The 17,365-nt window shown below is 38.4% G+C and overlaps 1 protein-coding gene across 3 annotated transcripts in view; it reads right to left on the bottom strand.

Moving 5' to 3' along the window:
• GABRP (gamma-aminobutyric acid type A receptor subunit pi) overlaps window positions 1-16,891 on the bottom strand; it is a 33,760-nt gene extending 16,869 nt beyond the window's left edge. Inside the window, exons 1-6 of one of the 3 annotated variants that reach the window (XM_007474000.3) lie at window positions 16,636-16,891; window positions 14,756-14,853; window positions 13,834-13,952; window positions 7,748-7,815; window positions 5,800-6,017; window positions 4,387-4,469 (exon numbers count right to left, since the gene is read on the bottom strand). In XM_007474000.3, coding sequence (XP_007474062.2) covers window positions 4,387-4,469; window positions 5,800-6,017; window positions 7,748-7,815; window positions 13,834-13,952; window positions 14,756-14,811 — 544 coding nt within the window. In that variant the 5' untranslated portion in view covers window positions 14,812-14,853; window positions 16,636-16,891. The remainder of the gene's footprint in view (window positions 1-4,386; window positions 4,470-5,799; window positions 6,018-7,747; window positions 7,816-13,833; window positions 13,953-14,755; window positions 14,854-16,635) is intronic. The other 2 variants (XM_001380335.5, XM_056811571.1) reach the window with 2 other exon arrangements.
• Window positions 16,892-17,365: the final 474 nt, after the last annotated feature.

The following is a 17,365-nucleotide window of genomic DNA, read 5'->3' as shown; positions in this document are numbered from 1 at the left end:
GAAATGTTAAGAAGTAGAATTCAAACCTACTTCTTCCCCAATCTGTCTAAATTCTTCCTAATATACCTAATTAAAGGAATTGATACATTTATAAGTATTGCTACATGGATTAGTAAGTAAAGTTGTGGATGTTCAAATAGCCTAGATCTAGGCAACTATTGTACTATCCCCCAAATGTCCCCAGTTGCTGTGGTCAGAAAGGAAATATTACATTAGACTTAACAGCATGCCTCCTCTTACATTCTTTTGGTAACTCTTTTCTTATTTGGACTCTGTTGAGATTATCCTGGTCATCTGGTTTAGACTCAGGGCACATTGGGCACTCTCACTTCTATCAACAAAGCTATTCATTTCATACATTTCTCCACATATACTATTGGTATAGTAAATCCACTCAGTCTACAGGGGAGATTAAAGTTGCTGTTTGTCCATTTTTTAAAGAGGACCAATGATATCACAAAATGATATCTTGACTTGCATGAGCTGGATTTAAATGAGGCAAAATTGCCCAAAGTTGTCAATCTCATTCCCTCTTACAGAGTAACCCAAGTCCATAGTAAAGACAAAAGTCAGAATGACTGGCAATGGAATGGGCTGCAGTGTATGATTTTAGCATCTCTGCTCTCTGACCAAGTTCTAAGTGCTCCACAGTGCCTGCTTCAGCTGACTTGATGACTGTTGGAACAAATTGTTCTCATCTGCACATTCTGCCAGGAGAAATCTTCAAATGCTTAGAGTAGACATCACCCCAACTCAGTGACTAGTTTGAGATCTATTGGTTACCCTTAATCTGGTCTAGCCTTCCTGCCAAGAAGTGGGATGTGGCCACTGTGCATACTACAGCTTCTTGGAGTCATAATCAACAGTTGGCTGACAGGTGGACACCAAAGGTGGATTAACAGCCCTGAAAAGGGATCAGCAACAGTTGCCAGAGTTGCTAATCCTCTCTGAACACTCCAGAAATAATAGAGAACCAACTTCTGGTTACTCCTTAGATCTTGGTGTAGAAACAAATTACTATAAACATTTTTTCCAGAATTTTTGTCCTCATTTCCCTATCAGTCAATTTATTTTAGCCAATAGGTGAATAATGAAGCCCTTTAGAGCACTTGAATGTGGAATTTATAAAGAGTACTGGATCCAAAATTAGGAAGGTAATAATTCTATTTCATTATACAATCTTCAGACCATATCTAGAGTACTGTGCTCCAGGATGCTGATTAGCTAGAACATGTCTCCTCTACCTCTTAGAAATCTTGGTGTACTTCAAGATTTATCTTAGATGCTAACTCCTACACATACCCTTTCCTAATTCTCTCTAGTTGCTAGTAAGTTGCCTTGCCTTTTCTCGTGTTACCTTGTATTTATTTATCTGTTCTTATTTTGGATAGATTAGCGTAATTTAAACTTCTGGATGGCAAGGACAATTTTTCATTTTTTGTCTTTTTATCTTCAACTCTTAAGCACACAGCAAGTGCTTAATAGATTCCTATTGGGTTGAATTGAATTGTCCAGAGGAGAGCAACCTGGAAGATGAGAGGATCCCAGATCAGGTTACAAGAGGATTGGTTGCTTGAATAAAGAGCAAAGAATAGTGCAGTACAGATGAAAGAGTGCTGCATTTGGAGTCACAGGACCTGGCTACAAATCTTAGTTCTGTTACTGTGTGATCACAGACACATCACTAAGCATCTCTGGGACCCAATTATCTAATTTGTAAAATATAGAGATATAGAAGACTGTGGTTATTCCCTGAAGCTCTAATTACATGATCCTAGTTTGAACCTTGAGAAGACTAAGATTTAGAAGCTTAGATAGCTTAGAAGCATGATAATTTCAGATATGTAAAAAGTCTCTCCCATGGAAGGGGAATTAGATTTATTTTGCTTATCATCAGTGGAAGAACATTATAGAGAGGAAGATTTTAGATCAACATGAAGAATTTCTAAGTAATCATAGCTGTCTAAAAATGGAATGGGGAGACTTTTCAGGTTAAGAGATTCCTCTAATTCAAGGGTCCTTAATCTTTCTGTGTGTCATGGACCTCTGGTAAGCTGGTGGGGTCTATGGATCCTTTATCTGAATCATGTTTTTAAATATGTAAAACAAAATACAAAGGATTTCACAGGAAACCAAGTCTATCAAAATACAATTGCCAAAATATCATAAAACCAAACCAAACCAAGCTAATGGACCTTGCTCTAATCAGAGGAGTGGGAGTAGATTTGGGATGATTGCTTGTCTGTGATATTGTCAAAGATCCAGGAAATCAGTTTTTATGACCTTTAAATCTAGAAGTTTCTAATTCAATGATTTAATGCCTTACGAAATAAAATAAAAGAAAGGTTTTCATATAAAAACTCCCCTCCCTTCTGTTGTGCTCTACTTTGTTACAACAATGTGTTTTTCCAACAACCACATAGTTCTCACTTTTTAGAGCTAAACAGTAATTCTGAGCACACTGGCTTCTAAACTAAACAAACAAAAAAATCTAAGTAATTTTTTAGCCAGAAAAGCTTGAAACTACTCTTTAGGAGCTCAGGTTGCTGATGTGTGATTCTTATCAGGTAGGAATCTATGAGACACTAAACCTGAACCAAAAATACTTCATACATTTTTTGTTCAAAGGTGGGACAAAAAAGTTTGTTCCCCTATTAAATATTAGTTTGGATCCTTTTGGGAAGGAAAATCTCAATCATGACCCTTTCTGTTATTTAAAACCCTGTTAGCCTATATTCACTAGTCGCCCAAGCTACTGATTATAAATTATCTCAGAAACAGGAAGTGCTAGAATGTTTTGGACTCAAACCAATTGTTAAAATTTTGTCACATGGGGCAGTTAATTGGCTCAGTGAATAGAGAACCAGGCATAGAGATCCTGGGTTCAAATTTGACCTCAGACACTTCCTAGCTATGTGACCCTGGGCAAGTTACTTAACTTCAATTGCCTAGCCCTTACTGCTCCTCTGCTCTGGAACCAATAATATTGATTTTAAGATGGAAGGTAAGGGTGAATGTTTATTTACTTTGGGAAATCAGAAAATATGACAGTAAGGCAGTGTTTGAGTTCAGTTTGTTTTTTAAACCCTTACCTTTCATCTTAGAATCAATACTGTGTATTAGTTCTAAGACAGAAGAGTAGTAAGAGCTAGGTAATGGGGGTTAAGTGATTTGCCCAGGGTCACACAGCTAGGAAGTGTCTGAGGTCAGAGTTGGACTTGGGATCTCCCACCTTTAGGTCTGGGCTCTATCCACTGAACCATCTAGATGTTCCCAAGTTGCTGTTTTGTTAATTGTCTAGACTTTCAAGAATATATATTTTTTCCCTTTGGAGAGCAGGTCGTTAAATATTATTTACTATCATACCACTGCCTTTATAAGTACTACTACCACTACCACCACCACCACTACTACTACAAGTACTATTACTATTACTACTACTACTACTACTGCTACTACTGCTGCTGTCACTGCTGCTACTAATATTGATGATGATGATGATAGCTAGCCTTGAAATAAAGTTTTAAGGTTTGCAAAGTGCTTTACAGATATATAATATTAACAATTATCTTAGAAACAGTTAAGGGTGGCAGTGGATAGAGAGTTGGGTCTGGAGTCAGGAAGACTCGAGGTCAGATCCAGTCTAAGACATTTCCTAGGTATGTGATCCTAGGCAAGTCACTTAAGCTCTGTTTGCTTCAGTTTTCTCATCTGTAAAATAAGGGTAATAATAGACTTACCTTACAGGGTCGTTGGACAGAAATAAGATGATAATTATAAAGTATTTAGTCCAGTGCCTAGAGCATCATTAATGCTATATAAATGTTAGCTATTATTATTCTGTTTGGTGAATTCAAAGAAATCTGTTTTATTTTCACTCCATTAGAATTCATTTCACTTTCTTTTAATCTTATCCATGTTTCTCATTTTCTTTCTCTCCTTCTATCCCACATTTAGAGATGCTAAGTGGGAAAACTGTGGATTGAGGCTTTCCATGATAGCCCGTCTCCTTCATTTTCCTATTTTAGAAGTACTATAGGTCTACAAATGCATAAAGCAGCAAAAATTGCTGATAGTCTGCCACAGGAAAGTAACTGTATCAAAAAACATTTCTTTGGATTGTGAGGGCCAAGATTATCCAGAAAAAAATTGGTAACCACTTATAATTGTGTTCCAAAGAAGGTATAATAGCCAAAAATTTCTCTCTTTTAGCATACTTACCCAAATCTCTTGGTGCAAGCAGTCAGAGGGGCTCTTGTCATCCTGGATTAATATCAAGAACAGACACTATATACAGCTGATGCTCTTTTTTTTTTTTTTGCTATTAAACAGATTTAAAGTCAGCCATGAAAATAATCTCAAGGGCTCACAGGATATTATACTCACAGCTCTCCAGCTGCAACTTGCACGTCTGCGTGTCCATGGGATATTTAGATAGGTCCATGTTACATGCAACAGTGGTAGTAATTCTGGGGGGGGAAAGAGCCTGAGTTTCAGAAAGCATGTCCTAAGGGGATGCTTTACAAAGTATGTCTTCCCTTCTAATAGTGAGGCCCCAAGGACTTTTAGCTTGATTCTTGAAGTGAACATGTGGTTTGGACCTGTGCTGAAAGTATCACTAGGGTTTTGGGTGACAAATGACACTTCAATGCCTCTGCTTGAAGCTTAGATATTGTTAAAGGAACATCAAGAGAAACAGGTCCCAAAAGGTGGAAGTTGAAGCGTTCCTAATTTAGAAGCAAAGCATTGGCTAATATCTTCCATTTGTATAATGTTTGAAATTTTTTCCAAGAATCTTCTCCATGAGCTGTGGTAGTAAGGAAATGACTATTACCTCCATTTGACAGATGAGCAAATCAAGGCGCATAGAGGTTAAATGAACTGCTTAAGGTCATAGAGCCAGTTAGTGTCAGTCAGGAAAAGAGCCCTGAATTACTGCCACTGTTCTCCTTCTCCTGGACCATATTACTTCACTAAAAGTGACTCCAAAGTGACTCAGACATCTTGGACATAAAGTCCAAGGCTTACAGTTATTATTTCTGATACCATTTAATATGTTTAAATTCCTATAAAAGGGCAGAACTCCGTGGAATGTTTGAAATTTTATATTCCCCCTCCCCCTCCCCCAATTTTTAGTGGAAAAAGAGAAATGAGGAGTACAAAAAATTCAGTTCTTTCTTGGTTCTCTGAAACACATTACACTGGTACTTCCTATGAAATTCCAGTTTTAAGAGCTTGAACTCAGTCCCAAGGAGAGTCTGTTTTCCATAATATCTAGACTGAGAGTCAGTATACCTTGGTTCTCTATTCATGCTTTCACTGTTAAAAGAACTGTATGACCTTGAGATTGTCACTTAGTTTCTTTGAGTCTCAATTTCTTCATCTGTATAGAGACAGTTGGACTGGATGAAATCTCTGATCTCTTCCAGCTCTACAAGTCTTAAAATGGAAACAACCTAGCCTCAGGCCAATGGATATCTGATTGAATGTCTCTATAGACATAGAAAAGTACCCTCAGAAAGGTCAAACAGCCACCATACAAAAGGTCTTCTGGACTCCTGCCTAGATCCACAGACAACTGTATATTTGTGGTACCTTAAATTCTACAGAAGGGTTCCATTTCTATAGGAAATAAGGACATAAACAGAGACTGACAAGAAAAGTTACTGTCTCCTTAGAGAAAAATAGGGTCATGTATGACTGGTTCATTTTTAAATTTGCTGGAAAAATAGCTAAATCTGCTCTGACCCTTGATCCATTGATTGCTACCATCTTGCTTGTATGAACAGACAGATCTACCTGAGAGCATACAAGACAGTTCCATTGGAGAACAAGCGAATCAATCGGTTCCCCACAGTGACTTCATGTAGAAAAGATGTTTTGGATTCCACAATGTAGGTGTCAGGGACCCAGAGAAACTCCACAAGACGAGCATCCAGAGTAAAGCTCTTGTTACCATCAAACACCAGCCGTTGATCTGACCAGCGCTGCCTCAGGTAGATGGTGGCAGTGTAGTCCTAAGGAGACAGTTTTTATAGGCATGAGGGTAGGTAGGTCATTGTCTGGGGTGAAAGGAGCCTTGCAAAAAACCTTACAGAAAAATTTAATCTTCTGAAAGAAGATTGTCCTAAATTTAAGATCAAAGGAAAGTCCAAAAGAGACATTTGTCAATAAATTGTTCAAGAGCAGTGTGGCAATAGGTGTGGCAGCCAGTGTCAACAAGAGAACAGACCAACCTTATTTAGTTTGGGTAGTAACTTGAAGAGGTAAGCAAAGACCTTTTTCTCCATAATGCCTGGTTAAGCCTTTTAACTGGTCCTTTGCATAAAATTTATATTTCTCTAGTCTAGCTCCAAAGTTTTTTGGATACAAATATCAAATACTGTTTGTCCATATGTTGAGTGCTTGAGTTACTCCTAGTTAGTTCACAATGGGCCCTAACTCATATTTAAGTATAATATTAAGGTTTATAAGATGCTTTCGTCACTATAACCCTGTGATGTAGGTAGTGCCAGTATTATTTGTGCTATTTCCCAAATGAGAAAAAGAAGTTGTAGAAAAGTTAAGTGAATTGCCCAAAGTTAGGATTTGAATTCCATTCTCCTGTTTCCAGGTCCATTAAAATGCTTTCTACTATACTAGCAAATGAACTAATTTCACTTAGTTTTTAAAAACTGTTATTCAGGCACTTTTAGTTATGCTTGACTCTTTGTGGCCTCATTTGAGGTTTTCTTGCCAAATATACTAGAATGATTTGCCATGTCCTACTCCAGTTCATTTGACGGATGAGGAAACTGAGTCAAATAGGGTTAAGTGACCTGGCTGGAGTCTCACAGCTGGTAAGTGTCTGAGGTCAGATATGAACTCAGGAAAAGGAGTTTTCCTAACTCCAGGCCAGGCACTCTGTCCATTATGTCACTTTGCTTCCCTCTTTAGTTTTTCCTCAGTTTGAGAACTATTGAAAAATATTAATTGCAAGTCATGCATTTTTCCCACTCTCAGGGATTATATGATATCAAGTATTCCCCAATATATATTCCCCACCCCACACTTTCTCTCTCTTAAAATACTAAATTTTTATGTGTTGGACCTTTGAAGCCCATTAATATGGACAGAACTATGGACATTTAAAATATAATAATGTAGAGTGTAGTTGTCAAGAATGTATCACACCCCTGCTAAGTCCAACAGCAGAGTCCCAGGCTCCAAAGACTGCTGGCAGCCCTGCTATGACCAGTTGAACCTGTTCCAGACAGTGAGACCAGACATGCTAACAAGGGAAGCTAAGGTGTCCAGATCAGATTCCTGATATGCAAAAGAAGCAACCATCTATAGAATCCTGATCAGTTTCAAAGTGTGCCTGTAGAATCCCCATAAGCTCAAATAGTTCCAAACTGTGTCTGTAAATTCCCTATTAAGAAAGAATGCTCTGTCACCCAAATCAGAATCTACTCCTTCTGGGAGCTCTTGCCTTTGCTGAGAACTCTACAGGGCTGCAGTTGGCTTAGAGGTTACTTAACCTCTTTGCACTTTCCTACTATTCCAGCTTAAATAAACACTCTCATGGTTGTGGCATTCCTGGTGAAGGATCAGTGAATTACTTTGACTTTGACAAGCTTTCCCTCCAGCTTCAACTGAGATTAGGTCTTGATGTTTAAAACTTTTTATGATACTGGAGACCATTTACCCATTAAACATGAAAAAAAGTCAATCTCTTGTGGTATAGGAGAGAAAGAAAGGCACTCACCATGTTACTTTCTGAAATACTAGAAATACTGGCAATGTCGAGAGTCAGTGCTATTACAACTGGTTTCCCTAGGGAAGAAGAAAGATAGAAGAGGATGACATCAGGACCAAAGTGTGAGGTTATTTTTTTTAATCATCAGTACATTAGCACTTTCTGTTTACAGACCAAATGATGATGGCTGTGTTTATGATTTCACTGGTAGAAGACAATGAATAAATTGATCTGATCACTGCTCATTGCCACCTTCTCAACCGATGGCCCCAGAGAGCTACCTAGAGCACTAAGAGTTGAAGAAATTTAGGTCTGCCAGGCCAGGAGGCATCAGAGGTGGGGCTAGAACTCGGGTCTTCCTCATGTTCAGGTCTGCTTTCGATGCGCTACTCCACACTACTTCTTTCAGAATCTGATGATGAGGTATTTGTCACATCTTGCTAGGAAGGGGTTCTGTATGTAGTACACTGCTACATCAATAGTTTCTAAAGTGGTGGCTTGGGAATAACATACAGCACCTGCTATGGGCCAGACACTATGTTAAGTGACTCACAATAATCACCTCATTTGATCCTTACAACTCTGGATTATTATTCCCATTTTGGAGATGAGGAAAACAAAGTAAACAGTGGTTAAATGGTTTGCCCAGGGTCATACAGCTATTACGTGTCTGAGACCAGATTTGAACTCAGATTTTCCTGACTAAAGACCCCACACTCTGCCCTTTTGGGCACCTCTCTGCCTCTAATAAACACAGAAGTACCTTGGCTTGACCCCCCAGGGTATATGTGATCAACCAGTTGGAGAATGGGAAAATGGGCCATTTTCCCTTTAGTCCACCATAGCCAATCCAGCCTTGTCTCCAACACAACTCTAAAAAACCCCTTAAACACTGTCTTACTCCATCTCTTCCCACTATTGGTCCACTGAGGCTACACATAACTTCAGCCTCTTCAGAGTAGTTATAATCAAGGGTTTATTGCTTTGGTAATTGTCTAGGTTTAACAAAATGATGAAGAAAATATTAAAACTAAAGATTAGACTTAAAAGTGTGTTGTGTATAATGTCCCCTTTTCCCAAGAGCTGGTTGTTAAACATTTATCAGCACATCCCTAGCTACCATTCTGTACCATAACCATATTCCTACTCAAATAGTGAACAAAAAAATTCTCTGCACATCCATCCACTCTATTGTCCCCACACTCCATCCTCACATTACTCATGGCTATAGCAGGAACCTCTCACTACTGGTTCTGCACTGAGGAGAAGTAGTCCCCACTCTCTTCTTGTTTTTTATTTTATTTTATTTTATTTTATTTTTATTTGAAAAGGGTGAACAGCCCAGGATGAATAGGCATGTAAATGCATTTTTTCCCTTAAATATTTTCTTCTCCCAAACTTTTCCATTTCTACTGAGGGCATCCCCATACTTTGAGTTATGCACATTAGGAACCTTGGTGTTATTTTTGATAACTTACTTTCTATCACCCCACAGATCTAGTCAGTTGCCAAATTTTATGCTTTCTATTTAAATAACCTCCATCAATTTCACAATATCAGTCCCTTATCAACTACCTCTCTTTTGGACTATTACAAAAGCCTCCTAATTAGATTATGTCTCAAGATTCTTGTATCTCCAAAATTTTGTCTGCCAAATCAGCCTGTAAGCTGCTTTAGGGCAAGGACTGATTCTGACATGCCTACGAAAATAATTTTCTCAAAGGACTAGCCTAACCAAGTCACTCTCCTACTCAGAAAATTCCCATTGGAACTAATTGACTCTAAGGTAATTTTTTTAATCTTCTGTTCTTTTAAAATTTTCTATCTTTTACTTAAGTTTTATAACATTATTGGTATAGCAGTAATTGTTGGTAAAGTAGTAAATGCATACAATTTCTAAATAAGTAAACATAAAGATACTAGTCTGTTCAATTTTTTTTAATTGAGAGGTATATGATCAAAAAAAGTCTGAAGACTACTACTATTGAGATTCAGCAGAAATTTGTACCAAGATGGTTTTTCTAGAAAAATAAAGGGTACTGTTCTCAGATCACAAAATATGAGAGCTAGAACTCAAATTAGCATCATATAGTGGAAAGAGTGCTGGCTTTGGAGTAAAAATATCTTAGGAGCAATTCTAAATTTTCTATTTTCTTTCAACTTAGGTGGTCATGAGCAAGTTAATTCTCATCTCTGGACCTCAGTTTTCTAAGTCATAAAATGAAGACTTCAGAGAAAATGCATATCCAAGGACCTTTGCAACTTTCATCTTAAGACCCTCTCATTTTTCAGGCAAAGGAACAGAGACCCAGAGGAGTGACATGTTTTGCCTGAGATTACTAACCAGCTCATTGGGAAGGGCCAAGATAAATCTCCATTTCCTTTCTGTTTTCTTTCTTTAAGGGAAAGACAAGGATTTTAAATCCTAACAGATGACCCTTCCCTGATATAAGCCATCTCTATTCACTAAACTTCATTCATTTCAATTCTACAAACACCCATTAAGTTCTAGTAGGTGAGAGACAGGCTTTTGAAGTTGAAGGAAGGGTAGTCTTTTGAATCAAGAAAGACTTCAAATTTTACCCCTGGCATGAACTTGCTATGTGACTGTAGTAAAGTCACTTAGCTTTCCAATCTCCCAGGCAACTCTCTGATCTGCTTGAGAGAGAATTTCCAAACTGGGAGTTCACTCCAGAGAAGAAATCACAGGTCTGGACACTTCCTCTACCACCTCCCAAAATGTGAAGGGTACTGAATTCAGTATAATAGCATACAGAGACAAAGAAGGTCTCATTCTACTCAATTTAATTTTGCATTTGTTTTATCATGAGTTTTATTTTTGTTGGCATTGGCAAATTAATATATTGGGAAAGGAAAATATGGACACTATTCTATTGCCCACTGTGATAGTTCCTCCTTAAGGACTAAAAGATATTTGTTGAAGTCAATAGTAATAATAAATGTAGTAGTAATAATAATGTCATATACTGTCTATCTTAATGATGGCAAGGAACTTTACATACATTATTTCACTTTATCCTCAAGATTCTTTTAACAAATACAATAGTTATCATTAAGAAGCTATAGCTCTGAGAAATTAAGAGACTTGTCCATGGTTACACAAATTGTGAAGTTGTGTTCAGACCCAAGTCTTTCCTGAGTACAAGTCTGGTGCTTTTATCATTATACCCAGGGTATGAGACTGTCACTGGATATGTGCTAAGTGTACTTTGTCAGTGATTTTCCTCAAGATCCTTCAGATCTTCGTTCTGCCATGAATTAGCAATATGAAGTGGGGTTTCAAGACTCCTTCCCTTCTCTGGATCCCAATTTCTTTGTCTAGAAAATGAAGTGGTTTAGCAAAGTCCAATGGAAAGAACCTGGAGGGATAAGACCCAGGTTTACATTTCACTTCTGCCATTTACTACTTGTGTGACTTTGTACATGCTAACTAGTCTTTGTTTCTGTTTCCTCATTTCTAAAATGAGGGAGTTGGACTAGGTGACTTCTAAGGTCCCTTGAAGTTCTCAATCTATAATGGACACAAGGAAATTAAATTGGATCAAGGGCTTCTTTAGTGGTTTGGAGAAGTCTATGAACCCCTTCTCAGAATATGGTTTTGTTGTTTTAAATTCATAGTGAAAGAAAATGCTAAAATGCAATGAGAGATTAGGGAAAATAGAGATGTAACTGTTTTTCCCCATTGAAGTTTATGTATGCTTCAAAATCTACTCATGGAACCCAAGTTAAGAACCTCTTGATCAGACAATTTTTAAGTCCCTTGATTAAAAAAAAAAGATATCTTTGAAATTCTACTCCCTAGTTAGTGGCAGAGTCCTGGGGCCCAAGTATTTGGACTCCTGGACAATATACTTTCCAATGGAAAACATGAACTCCCTAATGCATTCAGGAGTTAGTCAGTTTGGATCCTGAGGCTAAGTTCTAGTAAACTGTTATTGACATTTAATGTTTAAAATGCCAAAATGGGGACTGGAGAGAGTCGAGTATGTTTTAAATGTTTTGTTAAATTGAAATAAAATGTAGATTGTCAGAAAATGCAGTTCTTAAGAAAGAGCTATGGAAAAGTTTGGTAAAGTATAGCCTTAATTCTAGAACTCTACAGACCAGCCAGGGGAGTGAATATCCCAGCACTGGAGATAAGTGGTTCCCTGTATCTCAGGACACCCCCTCAGTCTGGGAAGCAGGTTTCTAGAGGACAGTCCAGGGGAAATTGGCTCTTCTTGTATCCTGGCAGTTTTGGGAAGGAGAACAAATGTAGTGTCCAGGGTAATGAGCCCTCCTTAATAATATTCACTTGAAATAAAGGAACTGATGGTTCTTCCTTTAACAGATGGATTTTCACCAAACACCATAGCTGTGTGCTAAATTAGGGGGAGGTAAGAAAAAAGGAAAGGAATCTACATTCTATAAAACCCTTAGAACAACTTGATACTAAACAAACAAAGCATTCTTTTAATATGATAAATTTTGTTATTTAGTCCTACTGACTCTTCATGACCCCATGGACCATAGCTATCCATGGGTTTTTTTTGGCAAGGATACTGGAGAGGTTTGCCATTTCCTTCTTCAGTGGGATCCTTTTATCAGGTAATCAGAGGTTAAGTGAAAAACCCAGGATCACCCAGCTAGGATATATCTAAGGCTGAATTTGAAGTTAGGTCTTCCTGACTCCAAGTCCAGTACTCCATCCACAGAGCCACCTACTTCTCATGTAGGCATTCAGAGGTTAAGTGGCTTGCTCAAGGTCATATAGCTAGGAAGTGTCTGAGACTGGATTTGAACTCAGATCTTCTTGATTCCAAGCCCTTTGCTCTTAACCATTGAATCTGAGCTGCCTCTGCAACAAATAACAACTAACACTGATATAGTACTTTAAAGTTAGCAAAGCCTTTACATATGTTAACTTGTCTGATCACTCCTGAAACTCTTTGAAGTAGGTGCTATTATTACAGATGAAGAAAATGAGACAGAGAGAAGTTAAGAAACTGGCCCAGGGTCACACAGCTAGTGTCTGAGAGACAAGATTTGAGAGTTCAGGTCTTACTGATTCCAGGTCCTACACTTCATCTATTTGTGCCATTTGTGCCACCTGGTTGCCAGAGCTTAAGAAAATGGAGCATTGAATTTTTATAGAAAACACTTGGAAATGGACTTTCAATTCCAATGAGGTTAAACAGTAATTAAATGTTAATCTCAAGGAAAAGAAGTTTTGTATATCAGAATGCCAGCAGGTGGGAGTGGGTGAGACTCCCAGAGGCACTCCTGCCCCCTGAAAATTCAGATGATGGATAGTGAATACCCTGGGAGCTACTGGGGTTTTGAAGTGTTACTAAATAGCTGAGCATTTCTTTTGTTCTTTTTTTCCCCTTCCACTTTAGTAATAAAATTAAACTGTGCCACCAGAGGGCAGCTTCCTCCTAGGAAATTTTGGCCAAGACAGAAATGGTAGGAGATGTTCACTCAGTGTTTGCCAGGAAAGCTTGGGCTCTTACATTATGTGAGACATGTGGGCCACCCTAGGATCCCACCTATCTGGATGGACTAGGCTAAGTGGGTGTGTACTAATGAGGGCTGAAATCAGTAATGACCTTTCTTCCCTATGTTATATTATAGATGACTACAGAATAATAGTACAGTTAGAATGTTTTAGAAAATGTCTGATGTTTTAGAAAATCCTGGCCTATGTAGCCATGGAAAAATCATTAAGCCTCTAGGATCCTAAATACTTTCTTCTCTAAAACAGGATTAACCAGACTTGTCCTGCCTACTTTACAAGATAGTTGTAAGAATAAAAAATGAGAATATATGTGAAAGTGCTTTGAAAACTTGAAATCAATTTATGCTGATACAACATGAAACATTTCCTAATCTCATAGATGTATGAAGAGGAAAACTTGTATGTCCAAGGCCATATAAAAATTTCTGGGGAGTATTCTTATGCCTTCCATTTTTCTCTTCCCTGTCTGTCTTTTTTTTTAAATAAAATTTTTTTAAAAAAGCTTATATTTTCTATCCTCTGTGTACTGTACTTGTCATTTTTTTATTGATAACCACGGAAAAGTATGATAACCTACCACCAAAATTGGGCCTGAGAAACTTGTTATATCCTTCGGTGAGATTCTCAAAGCCAGGCAGTGAGAGTTTGTCATTCCTGTTGGCCTCGATATTAGACTGATTCCCCTGGATACATATTCTGGAACAGAAAGCAAGTTTTGTTTACTCAATTTGTGTGTGTGTGTGTGTGTGTGTGTGTGTGTGTGTGTGTGTGTGTGTGTATGAGAGAGAACTTTACTAAGTCATAGAGACAGACACAGAAACTGAGAACTTCATCAGTGAAAGAGGAGAAGGAGAAAGAGAGAGCAAGACAGACAGACAGACAGAGAGAGGGAGAGACAGAGACAGAGAGACAGGGAGAGAGAGACAGAGACAGTTGAGAGATAATGGGGAGAGAAAGAAAGGAAGAGAGAGAGAGAGAGAAAAGGAGAAATTGGGGGGGAAGAGAGAGAGAGAGAGAGAGAGAGAGAGAGAGAGAGAGAGAGAGAGAGAGAGAGAGAGAGAGAGAGAGAGAGAGAGAGAGAAACACAGTAACTCTTATGGAGAAATTCCCAAATGTCCTTTAATGCTAAGTGACAATCAACCAATCTCACTCCATTTCACTGTGAATATGTGCCATAGATAAAGAGTACCTCAGGTATCAATTTGTGTAATTTAATTCATATTTAAAAGTCTTGAGTATTTTCCTTCTAGACAGGAAAGAAACATCCAGTTCTGGCATTAAAAGAAACTTGGTTCATGGGAAATTTTTCTGAAAGTAAATGCAATGAACTATACTGCACAAAGTTTCACAAGTCTGATGCTTAGTGGTAATGAATGCTTTGTTTGGCCTTTGTTTGATGAAACAGAGCGCTGCCAACTTTTGGTGCCATGCCCACCATTTAAGATTCATAGGCATACAACCATTTTTGACTAAGGTGGTTTCATGGTAGTTCTGTTTACCTTGGAGTTAAAATACAGAGGCATGCAAAGATCCAATGCCAGGAGCTGTAATTCATGTTGGGAGTCTGGTCTTACAATGAGGCAGAAATGCAAAACACCTGTGAAGTCAAAAAGGACATTCTCAGGGGAATGTAAATTTGAGGACTACATAGAAATTTCACTTTCCCCAGGATTTTGGATTTCAGGACCCCCGTGTTCTGGAAATACTGTGGCATAGTGGGTTGGTATGAATGCTAGGCCTTCAGGCCCACTTAGGATGGAGCCTCTCTAGAGCAGCCAGGCTTTTCAAGACCATAATGAAGATCTGGTTATTCTGAGCACCGGCCATCCTGGTTCCCAAAATAAGGTGAATTTCAGAGTTCTACTTTTGCTCCTTTTTCTTTCATCAATTACAAGTGGGGATCGTACCTACCTTGCAGGGTTATTGTGAGAATCAAATGAGATATTTGGAGAAGGCTTAGCACAGTGCCTGAAACATACTTAGTTATTTAATATTTTTTCCTTCTTTCCTTTTATCTCTCATGGACCAGAAATAGCCTTTTACTTCCAATTTACAAAGCTAGTCTCTGATTCTAAATTCGAGACTTTCCTCAAGTCTATCCCCTGATGTCAATTTTAGATCAAAATAGATCAATTAGATTAAAATCTATCAAATTTATTAGCCTTCTGGCTCACCCAGGGAGATTATAACAGGGCACAGGCATTTCCTCCTTTATTTGTCTACCTCTGTCCTCCTTTCCCAGAGTCCCCAAAGATTCACCTGTTGCTAAAACTAGAAAGGACTGAAGACTTTATATACTTTAATCCCCTCATTTTACAGATGAGGAAATTAAGGGCCATAAGAAGAAACAATGTGCTTAAGGTCAGAGGGCAAGGCAATGACAAAATTGGTACCTTAACCCAGGTTTCCTGAGTTTTGGTCCAGTATTCTTCTGAATGTGCTATCCTATTTTCTGTCTCCTGGTTTAACTATCTCTCAATTTGTGTAAATCTGAGTTCATATAATTGTTGTAACTGGCCACTGAGATCAGGAGTGATGAAAGGGAGAGTGGGATCTGGATGTGGACTCATGGTAAAAGGATGTCTCCCAATGAACCCTTAGAAAAGGGTGAAAGGATCAAAAGATCATAGATTTTTAGGTGGAAGGGTTCACAGAGGCCCTGAGATCCAACACTCTCATTTTATAGATGAGGGAAATAGTCTTAAAGAAATTAAGTGACTTGCCCTGGATCACACAGCTAGGATTTGAGGTAATTATTATCGAGAAGCAGGGTCTCCTCCCTAAGAAGCAGAGACAGTTCCTGTGGGAAAAGGAGAGATAGTCATCTTCCCTCTCTCCCTCCCTATTTTCTCAACCCCTCCTAAAACAGACATTGAAGACATGCAATCCTTTTAAGCTCCAATCTCCTACTTTGATGAGGAAACAAGAAAAAGTTTTCCTGGCTCCCAGTTATCTATCAAAAGGATCAACATAAAATCCATTCAATAAAAAATAGCAGCTGAACTTAAGATGAGTTGGAGGTCTAGAAGTACCCTATTTCCTCTGTTTCACTAAGGAAAAACATAGAAGATAAAGTCATCTGAAGTCAGTATTCCATTTCCACCCATATGTTCTCTTAGGTTTGGGGTTGGATTATCTCCTCGGATGTTAGTATTTGGAGTGCCCAAGTTTCTTTCTTTTTAGAAAGTAGGGAAGTATGCCAAAAAGATTGGGGATCAGAAGCTCTGGGTGATCTAATTTAAATACTGTGACCTCAGGCAACCTTTCTTGGCTTCAGTTTCATTTTCTGTAAAATGGAAGGGGGGGGTTGATCTCTCTAGATTTAATATGCTAGGATCTATTTCCCTAACCATGGAGAATTGATAGTTGTATCACTTACCATGAAGCTGCAAGGGGGCTTATTTAAGGGCAGGTCCATTGGTCCTTCACATTGCACATGAAAGAACTGTGTGGGCTTCCTGGGACCCCAGAGTCCTCTGCATTTTCAAAAACTCTCCTCTTTGCTTTCAGATTTCCACTACACAGTAGCTCCCTACAAGAATTAACATCTGGGTGGGAGAGCAGCTGAAGTACTGTACTGTTCTAGCTGGTAGATGGAAATAGGGTTGAGCTTCTGAGGGCTCCTCCCTAAGAAGAAGAGTGGGTGGAGTTATGTCCTTCTTTTCAGAGGTATCTGCTCATCTTAAGGTCCACCAATAGGCATCCAGGGGAATGGCTTGTGGTCTTGGATTTTAAGTCATTTTTCACTTGAACCAATCAAGGAAAAGACCAGGTACCCAGAAACAGAATAGGAACAATAAATCTTGAATAATGATCTAACTTACTATGCAGAGCATTCTGAAAAAGACTTTCCAGGGAAAAAGAGGAGGAGACTGAATTTAGAGCCCCAAACTGTAAATGTGACATAATGGAAAAGAATACTAAACAAAAGTCAGGAAACTCAGATTTTGTCCTGGTTGAATCTTCTATAGGAAATGCTATAACCAGTGGTATCTTGGCAAAATCTCTTAATTCCCTAGATTTTTACTTTCCTCATCTCTAAAATAAAGGAATTGCATTCAATGATTCCCATGACAACCTTTAAAACACATCAATTCACAGATTAACAG

This window comes from Monodelphis domestica, chromosome 1 (assembly GCF_027887165.1).
Source record: "Monodelphis domestica isolate mMonDom1 chromosome 1, mMonDom1.pri, whole genome shotgun sequence".
In the NCBI taxonomy this organism is placed as follows: Eukaryota; Metazoa; Chordata; class Mammalia; order Didelphimorphia; family Didelphidae; genus Monodelphis; species Monodelphis domestica.
The sequence above is the reverse complement of the archived record's forward strand: the minus strand, read 5'-3'. Positions and strand labels throughout refer to the sequence as shown.